At 35.8% G+C, this 17,266-nt stretch overlaps 2 protein-coding genes across 3 annotated transcripts in view; both read right to left on the reverse strand.

Moving 5' to 3' along the window:
• Window positions 1–1,175: 1,175 nt before the first annotated feature.
• Window positions 1,176–17,266, reverse strand: part of LOC306849172 (uncharacterized protein) — a 419,330-nt gene continuing 403,239 nt past the window's right edge. Inside the window, exon 3 of the mRNA XM_079384029.1 lies at window positions 1,176–1,241. The gene's annotated coding sequence lies outside the window, so the exon portion shown is untranslated. The remainder of the gene's footprint in view (window positions 1,242–17,266) is intronic.
• LOC306849170 (dynamin-1-like protein) overlaps window positions 10,585–17,266 on the reverse strand; it is a 38,716-nt gene continuing 32,034 nt past the window's right edge. For both annotated transcript variants that reach the window (XM_079384026.1, XM_079384027.1), the window contains 2 exons: window positions 17,086–17,245; window positions 10,585–15,015 (listed from right to left, as the gene is read on the reverse strand). In XM_079384026.1, coding sequence (XP_079240152.1) covers window positions 14,959–15,015; window positions 17,086–17,245 — 217 coding nt within the window. In that variant the 3' untranslated portion in view covers window positions 10,585–14,958. The remainder of the gene's footprint in view (window positions 15,016–17,085; window positions 17,246–17,266) is intronic.

The following is a 17,266-nucleotide window of genomic DNA, read 5'->3' on the forward strand; positions in this document are numbered from 1 at the left end:
CAGACAAATCATAAAAACTGTGAGAATGAATCCTAAAAGACGTGTCTGTAAAATCATCAACAACTTCCAGAAAGCTGGGATGATGCTCTGACAATCTACTGTCCTCAGGAGACTTTGACACAGAATTACAGATGCTACACAGCAAGATGCAAACCTCTGACCAGCACCAAAAATAGAAAGACAAGATTAGAGTTGGCAAAAAAGCACAAAGGTGAGCCAGAAGAGTTTTGGAACTGTGTTTATGGACCGATGAGACAAAGATGAACCTTTAACTAAGTGATGGGAAAGCACTAATGTGGAGAAAAAAAGGGAACTGCAATGATCCCAAGCATACAGCCTCATCTGTAAAGCATGGTGGAGGTGGTGTCATGGCATGGGCATGCATGGCTGTCTCTGGAACAGGCCCTCTCAACTTTACTGATGACTTAATGTATGATGACAGTAGCAGAATGAATTTGGAATGGTACAAATCTATCTTGCCTACCAATATTCAAGAAAATGCCACCAGATTCATTGGGAAGTGTTTCATTTTGCATCAGGACAATGACCCAAAACACCCTGCCAGTTCAGTCAAGGAATTTATAAGAGCAAAGAAATGGAAAGTCTTAGATTGCCCGAGTCAATCTCCAGATTTAAATCCGATTGAACATGAATTTCACCAGCTGGAGAGGAGAGTAAAGGCAGAAACTCCCCAAAACAAGCAACAATTAGAATTGGCTGCATTAAAGGCTGGGAAAAGTATTTCAAAGGATGAGACCAAGAGTCTGGTGATGTCTATGGGTCACAGACTCACTGCTGTGATTGTGCTCAAGGGATCTGCAACTAAATAATAGCTTTTTATCTTTTATATCTGCCTTATGTTCAACTGTCCCAATACTTATGCTCACATCAATGAGTGGGATGAACTCTAAAAGTACTATTCTTTTTATTTGGCAAAACATGTATGTGTTGAAACGGCTAATAATAAAATGTGACATTCTGTAGTTTTGTCTCATATTCATCTTTTAAACATATTTGCAAATGTCTTGACTCCACAGCCAACAGAGCAATTTTGTCTTTACTGTTCCAATATTTATGGAGGGCACTGTATAATCCCTCCTTCCATCTATCAGTCGATGCATCCATCCACCCCCCCCCCCCCCCCCCCCCCATTAATCTATTCAACCATCCATACATACAAGCATGGCCAAAAATATTGGCACCCTTGGTAAATATGATCAAAAAAGGCGGTGAAAATTAATCTGCATTATTAATCCTTTTGATCTTTTATTTAAAAAAAATTAATCACAAAAATCTAACCTTTCATTGGATAATAAGAATGTAAAATGGGGGGAAATATCATTATGAAATTATTGTTTTTCTCTAATACACATTCGCCACAATTAACGGCACCCTTTTATTCAATAAAAACTTTTTGAAACCTCCATTTGCCAGTTTAACAGCTCAACATTTTCTCCTTTAATGCCTGATAACTCCTATAATGCCACTGCAAAGCACTACAGAGAGTTGTGCGCTTAGCTGAGCGCATCTCAGGGTCTGCTCTCCCCTCTCTGCAGGACATCTACCTCAAACGCTGCAAAAATAGAGCTGTTAAAATCTTCAAGGACTCTAATCACCCTGGTAACCGTCTATTCACTTTGCTTCCATCTGGTAAGCGCTTCCGTAGCCTGATGGTAAAAACTGAGAGACTTAGGAGGAGCTTCTTCCCCCAGGCCATCAGGCTCCTAAACTCATTTTATCTTATCTTTTATTTTATTTTATTCTTTTATTTTATTTTATTTTTTCTACTTTTCTTCTCTTAATATTTGTATACTTTATAATTGCACTGTCCTTGGAGCGGACCTGACCTACATTTCACTGCTGGTTATACTCTGTATAATTGTGTATGTGACAAATAAAACTCTTGAATCTTGAATCTTGATGAGGTTAGAGAACACCTGACAAGAGATCAGAGAGCATTCCTTCATCCAGAATCACTCCAGATCCTTCAGATTCACAGCTCCATGTTGGTGCTTCTCTTCAGTTCATCTCACTCATTTTCTACAGGGTTCAGGTCAGAGGACTGGAATGGCCAGCAGAAGCTTGGTTTTGTGCTCAGTGACCCATTTTTGTGTTGTTTTTGAGGTTTGTGTTTGGATTATTGTCCGGTTGGAAGATCCAAACATGGCCCATTATAAGATATATAACAGAGTCAGTCACTTATTGATTTTTTTTATCTGTTGGTATTTGATAGAATCCATGATGCCATGTGTCTGAACAAGATGTCCAAGACCTCCAACAGAAATATAGGCCCACAACATCAAAAACACAGCAGTATATTTCATTGTACACATGGGGTACTTTTTATCCCTGTGTTCACCAAACCCATCTTGAGTGTTTGCTGCTAAAAAGCTCATTTTTTAGTTTCATCTGATCATAGAAGCCAGTCCCATTTGAAGTTCCAGTCGTGTCTGATAACTGAATATTCTGGAGTTTGTTTTTGGATGAGCTAGGAGAATTTTTCTTGAAACCCTCCCAAACAACATGTGGTGATGTAGGTGCTGTTTGACAATTTTTTTTTTCTTTTTAAGGTTTTCTGACCCCGAGACAACTATTTTCTGTAATTATCAAGCTGTCCTTGGAGAGTATTTAGCCACTCAAACTCTCCTTCTCACTGTGCATTAGGACGATATAGACACACGTCCTCTTCCAGGCAGTTTCGTAACATTTTCTGTTGATTGGAAATTCTTAATTATTGCTCTGATGGAAATGGGAATTTTCACCGCTCTAGCTCATTTCTTAAAGCCACTTCACTAATTTGTGAAGCTCAATTATCTTTTGCTGCACATCAGACATATATTCTTTGGTTTTTCTCATTGTGATGGATGATTAAGGGAATTTGGGCTTTGTTTTCCCTCCTATTTATATTTCTGTGAAACAGGAAGCCATGGCTGGATAATTTCATGTTCATAATCACCCTGGAGTGCTCAAAATTGTGAATATGAATGGGAATGTACTTCAGAGATATTTTACCCGTAAGAATTTCTAGGGGTACCAGTAATTGTGTCCAATGTGTATTTGAGAAAAACATTTATTTCATAATTATATTTCCCCCTTTTTTTAATTCTTATTATCCAATGAAAGATGAGATTTTTGTGATTTTTAAAATAAAAAATCAAAAGGATTAATAATGCAGATTAATTTTCACAGCCTTCTTTGATCATATTTACCAAAGGTGCCGATATTTTTGGCCATGACTGTACATACATATGCCATCCATCCATCCATCCATCCATCATACGCCAAAGAAATCATGGCTTTACTGTATGTATTTGGTCCTGTAATTTATTTGAATTGATTATGTCTGGATCTCACTGGACCACACCACTTTTAGAACTGAATGGCGTTCCGTGGGACAAACTTCTCTCAGTTTATCCAATATTAGGGACAAGCAGCCAAAATAATAATTATCCATAATTGCATGTTATTCTGGTGTGAATATCAGCATTAGAGTGAGCTGTTATCTTCTTATACAGCAGAGCTTCTGACTATCTGTGCCGACACTGTCTGCTCTGTTGATCCTATATGTTATATAAATGCTATATTTAATGAACAACAATGCAAATTAACAATATTACAGGAAACAGAATGTTGTGTGATGTGAGTTTCGTAGTGTGCTCAATACAACAATTTATACAAGTATATTTAAAATTCCCTATTCCCTCACTTTAGCATAGTTCACTTTCATCACTATGCTTCTTAATACACTTTTGAAAACTGTACTTTGTAAAAATGTCAAAACTACTGTCAGACTTGTGTCCCTGTGTTTTTCCTCCCTCTTGTTTTCTCATGCTCTTATTTGGTCTTCCTGTTCCTGTCCTCGTTTGGTGTCATTATTAGTTACTTAGTCTCCATCTGTGTTTAATTACTCCTCACCTGTTTCTGTTCTTCCTCGTTTGATTTCCCAGTGTTCTTAAGCCCTGTGTCTCCGTCTCCCACTCCAGTGATTGCGTCAATAAAAGGAAGGTTTTGATTGTGCTCCTCTACTCCTCGAGCAGTGTGACACTTATATTTTAAATAATTGTTTTAATAATTTTTGTAAGGCTTTAAAGAAGTACACTTATTTTGATGTGTTGACATACATACTAAAGCACTAAAATACCTGCTTACAATTAAATTACATTAAATGTCTTATTACAATTGTATTTAAATACATACATGCAAGCTTCAATAGAAATGACATTAAAGTATATTTTAGCTTACAATAAATGTTTATCAGTACATTTAGCAGTTACACTTAAAGAGATGTACATTTAGAGATGTACTTGAGTCCTACTTAAGAGGGTCAAAAGCACTCTAAAGTTCACATAATTGCATTTAATACAAATAAAAAAAATGTTTTTTTATTTAATTACAATTCACATGCAATTAATTAAATTATGAATTAATTCCTGAATTAATAATTTTTCAAACAAATCTGTGGATGAAGGATTTAGTGACTCACACTTGCTTTCATCTAATCACTTAACCCATTTAATCCCACAATAGTGACCGTAAAAAAAATATTAATTTATAAAGCTCTAACAACCTTATTAACCGATGATTTAGAGTGCTTCCTGCTAATATGGAAAAAATTAAAGGGTCTCAATTAAATATGTGCAGTCTCACATGATTAGTGCAAATTGTCACATGACCAGATCAGTTTATTTCCTGTTTGCACCTTGAGAAGATGATGACTGCATCAAAGCTCCAAAACAAAAGGCTAGTAAAGTGTGTCAACATAAAGATATGACCATTTTTTTGGTACACATTATCTTTAAGATGTCTAGTATTAATATATGAATTCACATATATTCAGTTTTGTTGAGTGTGGTCATAGAATGAGTAAACATCTTGACATAAGATGTTCATAACAGTGAACTTGGTATACATATAAATGCAACTGCAGTTGTAAGTGAAAGCTGCACTAAAATGTTGCAATAAATATTGCACTAAATTGAAAGTTCAAATGTTACAAATAAGTTACAATATTGATAGCACTAATATAACAATTTCATGATAGATTTTACAAAAAATTAACAATTTTGAAAAACGTTGATGGTTGTATTTTTTCTCAGTATTCCTATGAATGCTGTATAAGGGTTTTTTATGCATAATAGTAACCCTAGAATGTGATCAGACTGTTTAAAATAGCTGGGCTAAGATATATAACAATTTTCATGACTGCAGAAATATGTGAATTCAGTATAATACACATTATCTATGGAAGCAGAATAATGACAATAGTTTTTGAAACACAAAGCATGCTGAATTCCACAAATCGAAAGAAGTAACTCCAGTGTCCTGAGGCAAACTGAGCTATTACTGCATTTATTAGCTTTGGACTCGTGGACTACCTTCATTCTCAAAGTCATTTGTATATCGCGAAGCATTTTTGTTTGTGTCTGTAGTGCAATACAAGGATTGTCTCATTTATTAGGGTAATTTTGCCAGACGCTTGTATGGAGGAATAATTTATAGAGCCTGTTTGTTTCCTGGGAATTGAACTTATGACCTTGACTATGCTATTAGACTACAGCAAGGCAAATGAGAGAAACAAATTATGCACTCCAATATAAATGAAATTTCACATTGTTTAAAAAGGGATAATGCAGGTGTTAGGTTGTTTTTTAATGGACATACACTTTAGCAGCGCATTATCTTTTTTCCTCATAGGTATAGCATTTCATCAAAGAATTTGGTATTTAGTTTTACATGTCTCTCTGGATTGTGGAATTAAACAGCCTATTTTTCTGCTGTAGCTTTAAAGTTGGCATGAAATGGAAGTTGCAACCAGCTTCAGTTTTGTCAAGTATTTCTGTTTTTCTGAAATGGCTCAAAATGCATTAAAGCGATAGTTCAGCCAAAAAGGAAAATTCCGTCATCATTTGCTCACCCTCAAGTTGTTCCAAACCTGAGTTTCTTTCCTCTGTTGAAAAGAACATATTAAGAAGAATGTTGGTAAGCAAATAGTTGATGGTCCCCTTTGACTTCCATAGTGTGGTGAAAGAATTGCGATTGCTCCAGTCTGAACGTTTAAATGCTATATTTAATATTTTGCAAAAAACAAAATAAAAAAATTATAATAATAAAAAATACAAGAATTAACAAACAAAATATTCTAAGTGGGTTAAAATACATTAAATTCTTAAATTAACTTATATTATATTAAAGGTGTTATGCAATAGAAATTTACCATTTTAATTGTCACTCACATTTGTCTGCACATAAAAAACAAACAAAAAAACTTTACACAAAAAAAAAAATTTACACAAGTCATAACAGAAATTAATATAAATTAGCAAATCAGAAATAAAATTTAGGTTTATTTTAAAAGTCTTAGCAAGCTATTTTTGCCAGATATTTGGAAGACAAGTCTCTTTTAGAGCTCATTAAAGAATTCATATATCAATATCTTTCTTGAAAATAAAAAACATATAAATGTATGAATATAAAATTTGGCATGTAATAGAAATAAATTATTATAAACTTTATATGAAAAGGGTCTACACCTTTAAAGAGTCACCAAAAAGATTTTTTGCTAGCACAGAAATTATTTACTATTATAGAATTAGAGTCGATCCAAAACAAGTTGATAGAGTACAAAAAGGAACAATTTGATGAAAAACTGTCATTAAACTTAACAAGTTTCTAATTTCTTGGTTAACAATTATTAATCATTTTAAAAGAAACTTTTTCAACAAAGACATTTTTTCTCTAAGAAGCCACGATTTTTTTTTTCTCATTCTGTCACTGAATGTATTATTCTAAAAGAGTATACAGGCAAAAAGTTCTGAGAATCTGAATGAGCCAAATCTTGTTTCCATAAAAGTGACCTTGAAAGTGATGTTTCATATTCATTGTAGTCTTCAAATAAAGACACAGTACTTTTTAATGGAGCAGAAACTTAAAGTCACAAATTCTTTAACTAAAGTCTGCCACATCGCAATAAATCAAATTTTGGATTTGTACAGTATAAGAAATGCGTCTGAATTGTTGCAAGTTTTAGCAGGATAAAACATCAGCAGCTACCCCAGATCAGTCATGCATGTACGTTATGAGAAAATACACCACCCTCCCTCAGTCATCTTATCATAATTCATGACAGCTTTCCCGCATATTTGCTTTGTTGCAATTACTTCTGCGTAACAGCGTGGAAAGCGATAGTGTGTAATTCAGATGTGATTAATTGCTGCTGTCTTTCCAGACGTGTTGGTGCATTATATTTACATGGATTGACACCCATAAATGAGTTTTATAAGAAAATTTCTCCAGGTTAACCTGATACTGATACTGAAGTGGTGAATGAATATCATCTCATTTGCATGTTCAGTTTGATGATATGTTCCCTCTGAAAGGCAAGCAGTGCCAGATATGTAAACCCTTGAACGCCTGAATAGGGTCTTTAGTCACTACCGTCCCCCTCATTTATTTCTTGAATTTAGACCTCCACCTTGACACCTTTCCACACTATATTCATTATCAACAATATTACAAGGGGAGAAAAAACAAATGTAAAAGAATGCCTGTGGAAGACCTTTTCTGTAATTGCGATTTTTTTTTTTAAATTAAATTTCTAAGAATTTCCTCAGAATTGGATTTTATAACTCGCAATATTAAGTTAAATTCTCACAATTCTGAGAAAAAAAGGCTGAATTGTGAGATATAAACTTGCTATTGTGAGTAATAAAATCCAATTCAGAGGAAATAAATTCTTAGAAACGTAATTTATATCATGCAATTCTGACTTTATAACACGCAACTGTGACATTATATAAACCAATTCTGACTTTATAACTCGCAATTGTGACATATCACGCTATTCTGACTTTATAACACGCAACTGTGACATTATATAAACCAATTCTGACTTTATAACTCGCAATTGTGACATTATATAAACCAATTCTGACTTTATAACACGCAACTGTGACATTATATAAACCAATTCTGACTTTATAACTCGCAATTGTGACATTATATAAACCAATTCTGACTTTATAACTGTTATATATATAACTCTGGACGCAGAGGTAGGTGAAAACACAGTGAGTTTATTTACAGGAATCGTGAAAGATATCAGTGGAGTAGGTGACGAGAGGTGAGTCTTTGTCTTGTGAGTTCGGCGGGTCTGAAGAAGTGACACTGATCTTGATTTTGTTCTTCACAGGAGCGGAGACTGGAGATAACAAGATCTTTGGCAGAAACAATCACAGCGTTGGACGATCTGGAGACTAGGGAGACAATGAGGAGGAGAACAGCAGGTGAGTACAAACAGGTAAGGATTTCAGAGACAATACTCAACATGAGAGGATCGTACCAGGAGAGTCCACGTTGGTCCACGTTCGATAAACGAGATCGGACAACCGCAGTGACTGTGGTGAGTGCCTTTATGTTGTTCTTGATGACGATGATGAGGTGCAGGTGCGTATGATCAATTACAAGGTGCAGGTGAAAGTGATCGTGATGACGGTGGAGACGGACCATTCTGTGACATTACCTCCCCCTCCCGGAAGGCGCGTCCCGCGCCGTAACAAAATACCGGGGAGGGGGGTGGGCGCCCTGGATGTCGATGGAGGAGAAGGACACTGGGGAGGCATCCAGGACGGAACCAGAGACTTCGGGAGACCATGGCGGATCAGGGGACTCGGGAGACCATGGTGGATCCGGGGACACGGGAGGCCTTGGCAAGACTGGCGATTCGGGACGCCACGGCGGGACAGGAGGTTCTGGAGGCCATGGTGGGACAGGAGGTTCGGGAAGTCCTGGTGGGACTGGATACTTGGGAGGCCATGGTGAGACAAGGAACGTGGATGGCCATGGCAGGACTGGAGACTCGAGAGACCATGGTGGATCAAGAGACTCGGGAGGTCTTGGCGGGACTGGAGACCCGGATGGCCATGGCGGATCAGGAGATTCGGGAGGCCATGGAGGGACTGGAGACTTGGGAGACCATGGCGGATTAAGAGACTCGGGAGGTCTTGGCGGGACTGGAGACCCGGATGGCCATGGCGGATCAGGAGACTCGGGAGGTCTTGGCGGGACTGGAGTCCCGGATGGCCTTGGTGGATCAGGGAGTCCGGATGGCCATGGTGGATCAGGGAGTCCGGATGGCCATGGTGGGCCAGGGAGCTTGGATGACCGTGGTGAATCTGAGAGCTTGGAGGGCCGTGGTGAATCTGAGAGCTTGGATGTCCCTGGCGGATCAGAGAGCTTGGATGACCATGGAGAATCAGGGAGCTCGGATGGCCCTGGCGGATCAGGGAGCTTGGATGACCATGGAGAATCTGAGAGCTTGGCTGGCCCTGGCGGATCAGAGAGCTTGGATGACCATGGAGAATCAGGGGGCTTGGATGGCCCTGGCGGATCAGGGAGCTTGGGTGACCCTGGCGGATCAGGGAGCTCTGTGGCCTTGATCTTAGGTCTGGCTACACAGGCTGTGGGTATGTGGTCCCTCTCCAAACCTATCCCGGGGCAATAACTCGCAATTGCGACATTATATAATGCAATTCTGGTTATAACTCGCAACTGCGAGATAAACAATGGCAGGCATAAAACAAGAATATTTAAGTATCATTAGCAAAACTTGACATGCATCAGTGATTTACTCAGGGAGGTTTGTAATCAAATACTAGCATCATTTAACGGTGGATCTGATGGCGAAGCTGTCAGCGAACAAAATGCTGATTTCGAAGATGATGAAAACAAAAACATTTTGACATTAACTATTGAAAGTTTCAGATCCTCAATATTAGCCAGATGCTGAATATGTTAATGGTGAAGCAGATGCACCCATCCAACAGATCGAAAAATATGCTTTGTGATTTTTATTAAAATCTCAGGAAAGTTTTATACTATTGGGGCCGTTTAGAGATCAATCTGTGTTAGATATAGGTTCTAACCTGAATTTACAACAATAATTATTGGAAAAACATTAATACATTGAAGGGTTAATTCAAACTTTAGCGTCTTTATGTTTGAGGTCCCAGAGTGCTGTATTTAAAAACGCATCCAAAATTAACCTATTTTCCTTCATTTAAAAAAAAAAAATATATATATGTTCATGTGACCTAAAGTTAAACCCAGTAGACAGAACTTTTATTTTTATATATTTTTTAAAAATACAGGATTGTATTGTTAGGATTGTAACTTAAAAACGGCATTCACAAGCCATCTAACTTTAATCTAATTTCAGAGTAAAATTCATATATAAGAAGTAAAAAAAATCTCTGGTTCTCTCACACCCAAAACAGAACATGCATAAGGGAAAATATGTTACTGTTTTCTTGCTTCACTAATCTAAAAGACCATGTCTAGTTTTTACTACACAAAATGCTTTTTCCTTTCTGCATTTGGCTTTATTGCCTGTAGGCACTCAAAAACAAAAACAAAAAAACAAATCAGACCAAGCTGATAAAATTTGTGACTTTGTAGAAATTACTTGTTACTTTTTTCATTTCGGCACAGATAAGTGCATTATGTGACTATAACAGGAATAATGTGAGATCCGCACAATATTGAAAAATCTGTTCTATTGCTGCTTTCAATAAGGGGAAAGGAGAGCTTTGAATTTAATTTTAATGATGTTCTGAACAGTGAACGGCACATCAACATGTATCACAAAAATAAAATGGCAGGCAGGTGCTTAAAGGCATTTGTCAAAAAAATGGCAAGTTATTTAAAATGATTCACAGCGAACTCTCACACGTACAATTACTCTCTTCCGCACACACATATGAATGCAGGCACATGCTCAACGGGAAGACTAAATGAGTTATACAGTTAAAATATACTTTTTCTTTGAGCACACTTGTAGACTATGAAAGAATGCTAAACACACAGGTACTGGAGACGTAACTTTGGACTGGACAGAGATTGACAGTGTTTTATAACTTATCCTGGCCATATTTCACCACCAAATCCATAAAGAAATTAGAAATTACATTTTAGTTAAAACAAATTAAGCATATTTTGGACTAAATCATGACAATTAAGCACATTTTCCCCAAAACTGCCATTTCTGTAATGTGAAATTTTAATTGTAAAACACTGATACGAATTCAACGTAGGGTGGTTTAAATTTATGGTAATTTTATTAAAACAGCATTTTGTTAATGTAGCAAAAAATGTACTGTATCACAGTAATAGGAGTGCATCATATCAATCCATTTATCAATCATGTAATAATGAAAATGTTTAAAATTTTGAATAAAACAACCAAAATAAAGGTAATGAGAGTACTTTTTTTCTTTGCAATATGGCAATAAGAAAGATTTCTTCTTACATTAATGTGAATCCTTTTTTTGTATTGCAGTAAGAAATTTTTGTTATGGTAATGAGAATCAAGTTTTTTTTTTGTCTTGCGTTATGGTAACGAGAATAAGATTTTTTCTTACATTAATGTGAATGTTTTTTTTTTTTTAATTGTGGTATTGCGGTAATGAGAGTACGAATTTTTGTTATGGTAATGAGAATCAAGTTTTTTTTTGTCTTGCGTTATGGTAACGAGAATAAGATTTTTTCTTACATTAATGTGAATATGTTTTTTTTTTAATTGTGGTATTGCGGTAATGAGAGTACGAATTTTTGCTATGGTAATGAGAATCAAGTTTTTTTTTGTCTTGCGTTATGGTAACGAGAATAAGATTTTTTCTTACATTAATGTGAATATGTTTTTTTTTTTAATTGTGGTATTGCGGTAATGAGAGTACGAATTTTTGCTATGGTAATGAGAATCAAGTTTTTTTTTTGTCTTGCGTTATGGTAACGAGAACAAGATTTTTTCTTACATTAATGTGAATGTGTTATTTTTTTAATTGTGGTATTGCGGTAATGAGAGTACGAATTCTTGTTATGGTAATGAGAATACAATTTCTTTTTTTCTTGCATTATGGTAATGAGAATAAGATTTTATTTTACATTAATGTGATTTTTTTGTTGTTGTTTGTTTTGTATTGCAGTAATGAGAGCAATATTTTTGAGAAAAAGATTTTCTTTCTTGCATTATAGTAATGTTAGTAGTATTCTTTCCTGCATTATGGTAATGATAATATTTTTTTCTGATATTATTGTAATGAGAATTAGATTTTTTTTCCTTGTATTATGATCAGGGGCACCTTAAGATAACCAGAGGCCCCTGGGCTACAGCTTTGCAGCCTTTACATAAACTAAACACTACCTTATTACAGGCATTATATGGAGGTACTATGAAAAGGTATGATTTAAACACCATTGCACAAAATATTCTTTACTCAGCATCAGTAAATAGAAACTATCACTTGGCAAGTTGGCATAAATGTGGCCTATTTTGTAATTCTAACTGCATTTTATTTTTAAACATGCCATGCTTGCGTTTAATTAAATCATAGCGGTTTAAAGTATCAGATTTAAGCAATAATACGATTCCTATTTTTCCGTCCCCAGATTTAAAACCTCCTGTAATTAAAACTAAGACGTTGCAGCATTTCTGATGGATCACAGTTACTGAATATAAACCCTTCAGCTGACACATATTAGCCTATATCCACGCATTTGTAAGTTACTGAACTCGCTATGACAGAAAACTAGTTGTCCGGTTCCTTTCACACAGCAGGGCATCGCCGAAAATGCCATTGCGAGTCTTGAAAATGTATGAGTCTGTGAGTTGAGTTTTTTTTTTTTTTTAAACGATGAGTTCATTCATAAATTTGTACGATTTTACGTTCCCGCAGTGGAAATACAAGCAGAATACAGAAGACAACAAGCGCAGCACTGAAAAGGGGCAGGCGTACATAAGGTCTATAGAATGGTGTTCTCACTGCTGCAAACTCCCATTCAAATAATTATTTGAAAAATATAATTTTCTTTCAGTGTAGGCCCCTGGGCTTCAGCCCCTAGAAGCCCGTGCGTAATGTGCCCCTGATTATGAGAATAAGATTTTTTCTTAAGTTAAAATGATTTGGGGAATTAATGTGCTTAATTGTGAAGAAAATTGTTACAGTGCAAAATCATAATGATTTTGGAAATAGGCTTTCTAGATGCAAAATTTGATTTTCCTACTTTCTTTTCATTTTAGTGAGAAATATGACCTGAATATGTTACTGACAGGTTCCATGAGATTCAGAAAAATGCTAGAAACTATCAAATTGCAGTGCAGGTTTCAGCTTCAGGAAACATACATCATGTAATTAGTGCTGAGATTGCAACGGGGCTCATTAAACCCCATCAACCTCTGAAGCGGTTCTACGGATCCTACTTCACTCAAGCAGCCTAATAAGTAAACTGCTCAAACCTCTTGTAATTTACAACACCTCTACAGTACATCCTCACTGCGTCACACATATCCACTGAAATATAAAAAATAAATAAATGAGGCAGGACACAATGTAACAGTTTTAAGTTTGAGGTAAACAAGAAATGCATGCTTATTACTTATTTGACAATGTATATAAATATATTTATGTTGATTATTAATCCCCGTTCTCTAGTCTTCCTGGCATGTCTATTTTTATGATTGATTGGTTGGTAGAGAAGCATAATGTTTGAAGCATAATTTGTCCCATCACAAGAAATAAATAAAAAAATATGCAACATTGTCCCCAACATAAACACCCACACACATTAATATTGGTTTTAGCAGGCAATAAAATAACTACCAAATCCTCTACAGCCCCACTGGCCATATTTGTGCAGTGTGTTAATTTTGCACTGTTTGTATTTGACACTAAACACTATTCATTCTTGGCGTTCAATGCTTCAAACAGCCAATGTTTTCATATCTTTGTTCTTCCTCATTTTACCTTCTTTGACACAGGCGTACTCACTCTCACAATAAATATTCATACAAGCATAAATATTACATAGCAATCAAGTCTCCGGCACATCCAAGCACGGTTTGAAGTGTTTCAGAGCACAACCAAACACTATGGCTCTTTGTTCTGTGGCTCTTCACACTGCACTACCATTTATTTGCACCACGTCTAGACATCAGTCATGCGTTACATCATTAATTATTCTAAATGTAACATTTGAGTTTCCTTTGTCTGTCTATCTCATTCACATTATCAAATATATTAGCACTGCTTTTGTTTTTCACCCATATTGGCTGTGATAACTTAAGCTTATATGTAACATACAACTGTGCCAACATGAACAAATTCGACAATCTAATAAAGGGGCGGTTTTTAGTTTCTTATATTTACTGTAAATCTGGACACCACGTTTATTACATGATATTTACAGCGTATTAAAGGAATAGTTCACTCAAATCTGTCAATTACTCATCGTCATGTCATTCCACATCTATATTCAGTGAATAATGATTTATATTTCAGTCTGTTCCTCACATAAGACCAATGAATGACTCGCATTAACTACTTTTATGATGATTTATGGTACATTTATGTTGCTTTTAGTCCATTTCAGAGCTTGAAAGCCTTTAATGTTTTCACTGAATGGAAAAAAACTGCGTGAAATTTTTTCATCTCTTGTATTCTAGAATATCACACGGTTTGGAGTGACATGTTGAGTAAATGATGAAAAAATAACGAAGTTCATTGTTGTGTGATTCCTGTTTTCAATCATGTGAGCGTATGAGAACTTACTTGTTCTTGGGATGCTCTTAGTAGCATTTGAGACATTACTTAATTCTTATAACATTGAATGAAAGAGTATTTATCATAATGACACAGACTTGATATGTTCACTATATCTGAGCTACTGAGTACAAACACACTCACACTTTTGACCTCCGTCAAACACACAGCTATGGAATCAGTGCATATACAGTAGAAATAAGGGCTATTTGGAAAACTGTACACATTTTGTTGAATGTTCATGCTGGCAGAGGCATTGAATTTCTTCAGATGATGTGTATTTGACCTATATCGTACACACACACACATTCAGCACGCACACACATGTAAACACTTTCCTGGACAGAATGTTCATGAGAACGTTTGGCTACCAAAGATGAGTCTCCCGGATCTCTGAGATAATGTTACTGGCTTTCTTGAGCGCCTAAAGGAGAAAGCAGAAAGAGCAGCATTAGTAAAACAAAGCAAACTGCATAAATAACCTTTTGGTTGTGGATCCTACTAAGTACCTAGTAACTAGTAGTGTTGGGGAATATAGAAACTAAAATTATGCTACTATCTTTACTAAGTTGTTTTTTTGTGTTAACCTGCCAGCAGTTTCATATACAGTTTTTTACACAAAAGTTTTTATTAAGACTTGTCTGCTAAAAGTAATTATTAATTTTTGGTTACATTTTATTTTAAGGTGTCCTTGTTACAGTGTAATTACACATAGTACTGAGTAACATTGATTAACTACATGTACTTACTATATAGTTAGGGTTACGATTAGGGTTTGGTTTAAGGTTACTTACAGGTAATTATGCATCATTTATTGTTATAATTATAGTAAGTACATGTACCATGTGTAACGCCCGTTTTACACCGCAAGCGTGAGCGGCGCGTGAGCAGTGCGTATTTCCGGTGTGCATGTTAACAAATGCGTGCATTCACACCGGGAGCAGGAGCGTCGCGTGAGCAGCAGTGCCGCGATCGTTTCAGCGCTGAGTCTACTTTTGCTGCGCCGCTTGTGCTGAATTAAAGTCACAGTGCATTGTTCTTGATCAAAATGAAACCGATTAACATTAAAAAATAACTAATTTCACTATAAAATCATGTAAGTGATGTGTTTCACACCATGCATATGTGAAAAAAATTAAATGCACGAAAACACCCCACTTCCACGAGTTTTTGCCTAAACTTCAAAGATCTGTTAAATTAATAAATCTAGAGTCATTTGTTAGCTTTAATATTACTTTTTTAATTCAATTATTCAATCCAATTACACATTGTTGGAATTCTTTCCAAAATTTGTCTTGGATCTCACAGCATGCACCTTAATACAAAAAACAACAGAAGCCTATATACATAAACACACGACTACAGTGCATTAGAATAGCGAGTCCTTTCTATTTTCCAGAGCCCAGAACCCCCAATTCTAATTTATTAATTTTACAGACTGATACACAAAAGATTTACGTAACATAGCCAATTCAGTCTAGCATATGCAACTAAGCCTTCTGTTAGATGGCAAAACTGAATATTCTTCGTACAAAATGTGAGAAGGGTCAGACATAATTATTCCTGACAGGGTCAGCATTTTTTTTCATATACACATCTTGAAAACTTGGCTCAAGTTTATTGTGCAAACTACCTATATAGTATATGTTATTTATGTGTGTGGGACAGAGGGGAGGGGGACATGGTCGCATCACAGAGTATGCTGGTCATATCATGCACACAGTGTTCGGAGGAGAACGCTGGAAAATATGACAGAAATGACGATACTCGTTTGTATTGCAGTTCAGCTGCGTGCGACAAACGCTGCCAGTATGAAAGCACAATGGGCGCGCGCTGCTCCTGCTCTGCTCACGCGCCACTGATGCTTGCGGTGTGAAACGGGCGTAACAAGGACACCTTAAAATAAAGGGTTACCTATTTTTTTTTTTTAAATGAGAAAATCTTTCAAATGACAAATTATACATCAACTACAGCAAAAATGTGATGCAATAAAATAATTGATCAATATTTATGAGAAATTTTATTTGAATATATCATTGTATGAAATTTATAAAAGCATGGAGAAATGGATTTTGCTAAATTCATTTTAACTCTTGGCTGCTCAAAATCAGTAAAAAAAAAATGTATCTACATATTAATTAACAAAACAACATCAATATTAATCTAGAGAGTATTAAAACAAAATATATACATTTGTGAAATAATTAATTTTCATAATTGTGAAAAAAGTGTTTGGGAAATAAGATTTTTTTTTTTTAACTTTCTGAGAGAGAAAAAAAAAGCATAATATCAGGTGATATGCAAGCCAAAATGGCTACACAAAAAGTAACTTTTTAAAAATGGTTCTCTCTTTAAAAAAAAAAAAACCTCATAAATAAATAAAAATATTTGCACAGCTTGGTTCCTATTCAAAAAATGTTATTAATTTCTTCAAGGTCAAAACTGACACCGATGCATTATAAGGCTTAAATGTACTTCAAACACACGGACATACCTCCAGCATCTGTGCAACCTCTGTGCGCTGCTGAGCAGTTTCCTGAGACTCGATGAGCAGCTCCTTCAGCAGAGGCTGTTTATAGAGCTGACCGACCAGCTCACTCTGCAAATGCTCCTTCACAAAATTTACCAGGAAGTGCATCACTGTCTTTGGTACACTACACAAAGCAGAAAAAAAC

Source organism: Barbus barbus (assembly GCF_936440315.1).
Source record: "Barbus barbus genome assembly, chromosome: 29".
NCBI classification, from domain to species: Eukaryota; Metazoa; Chordata; class Actinopteri; order Cypriniformes; family Cyprinidae; genus Barbus; species Barbus barbus.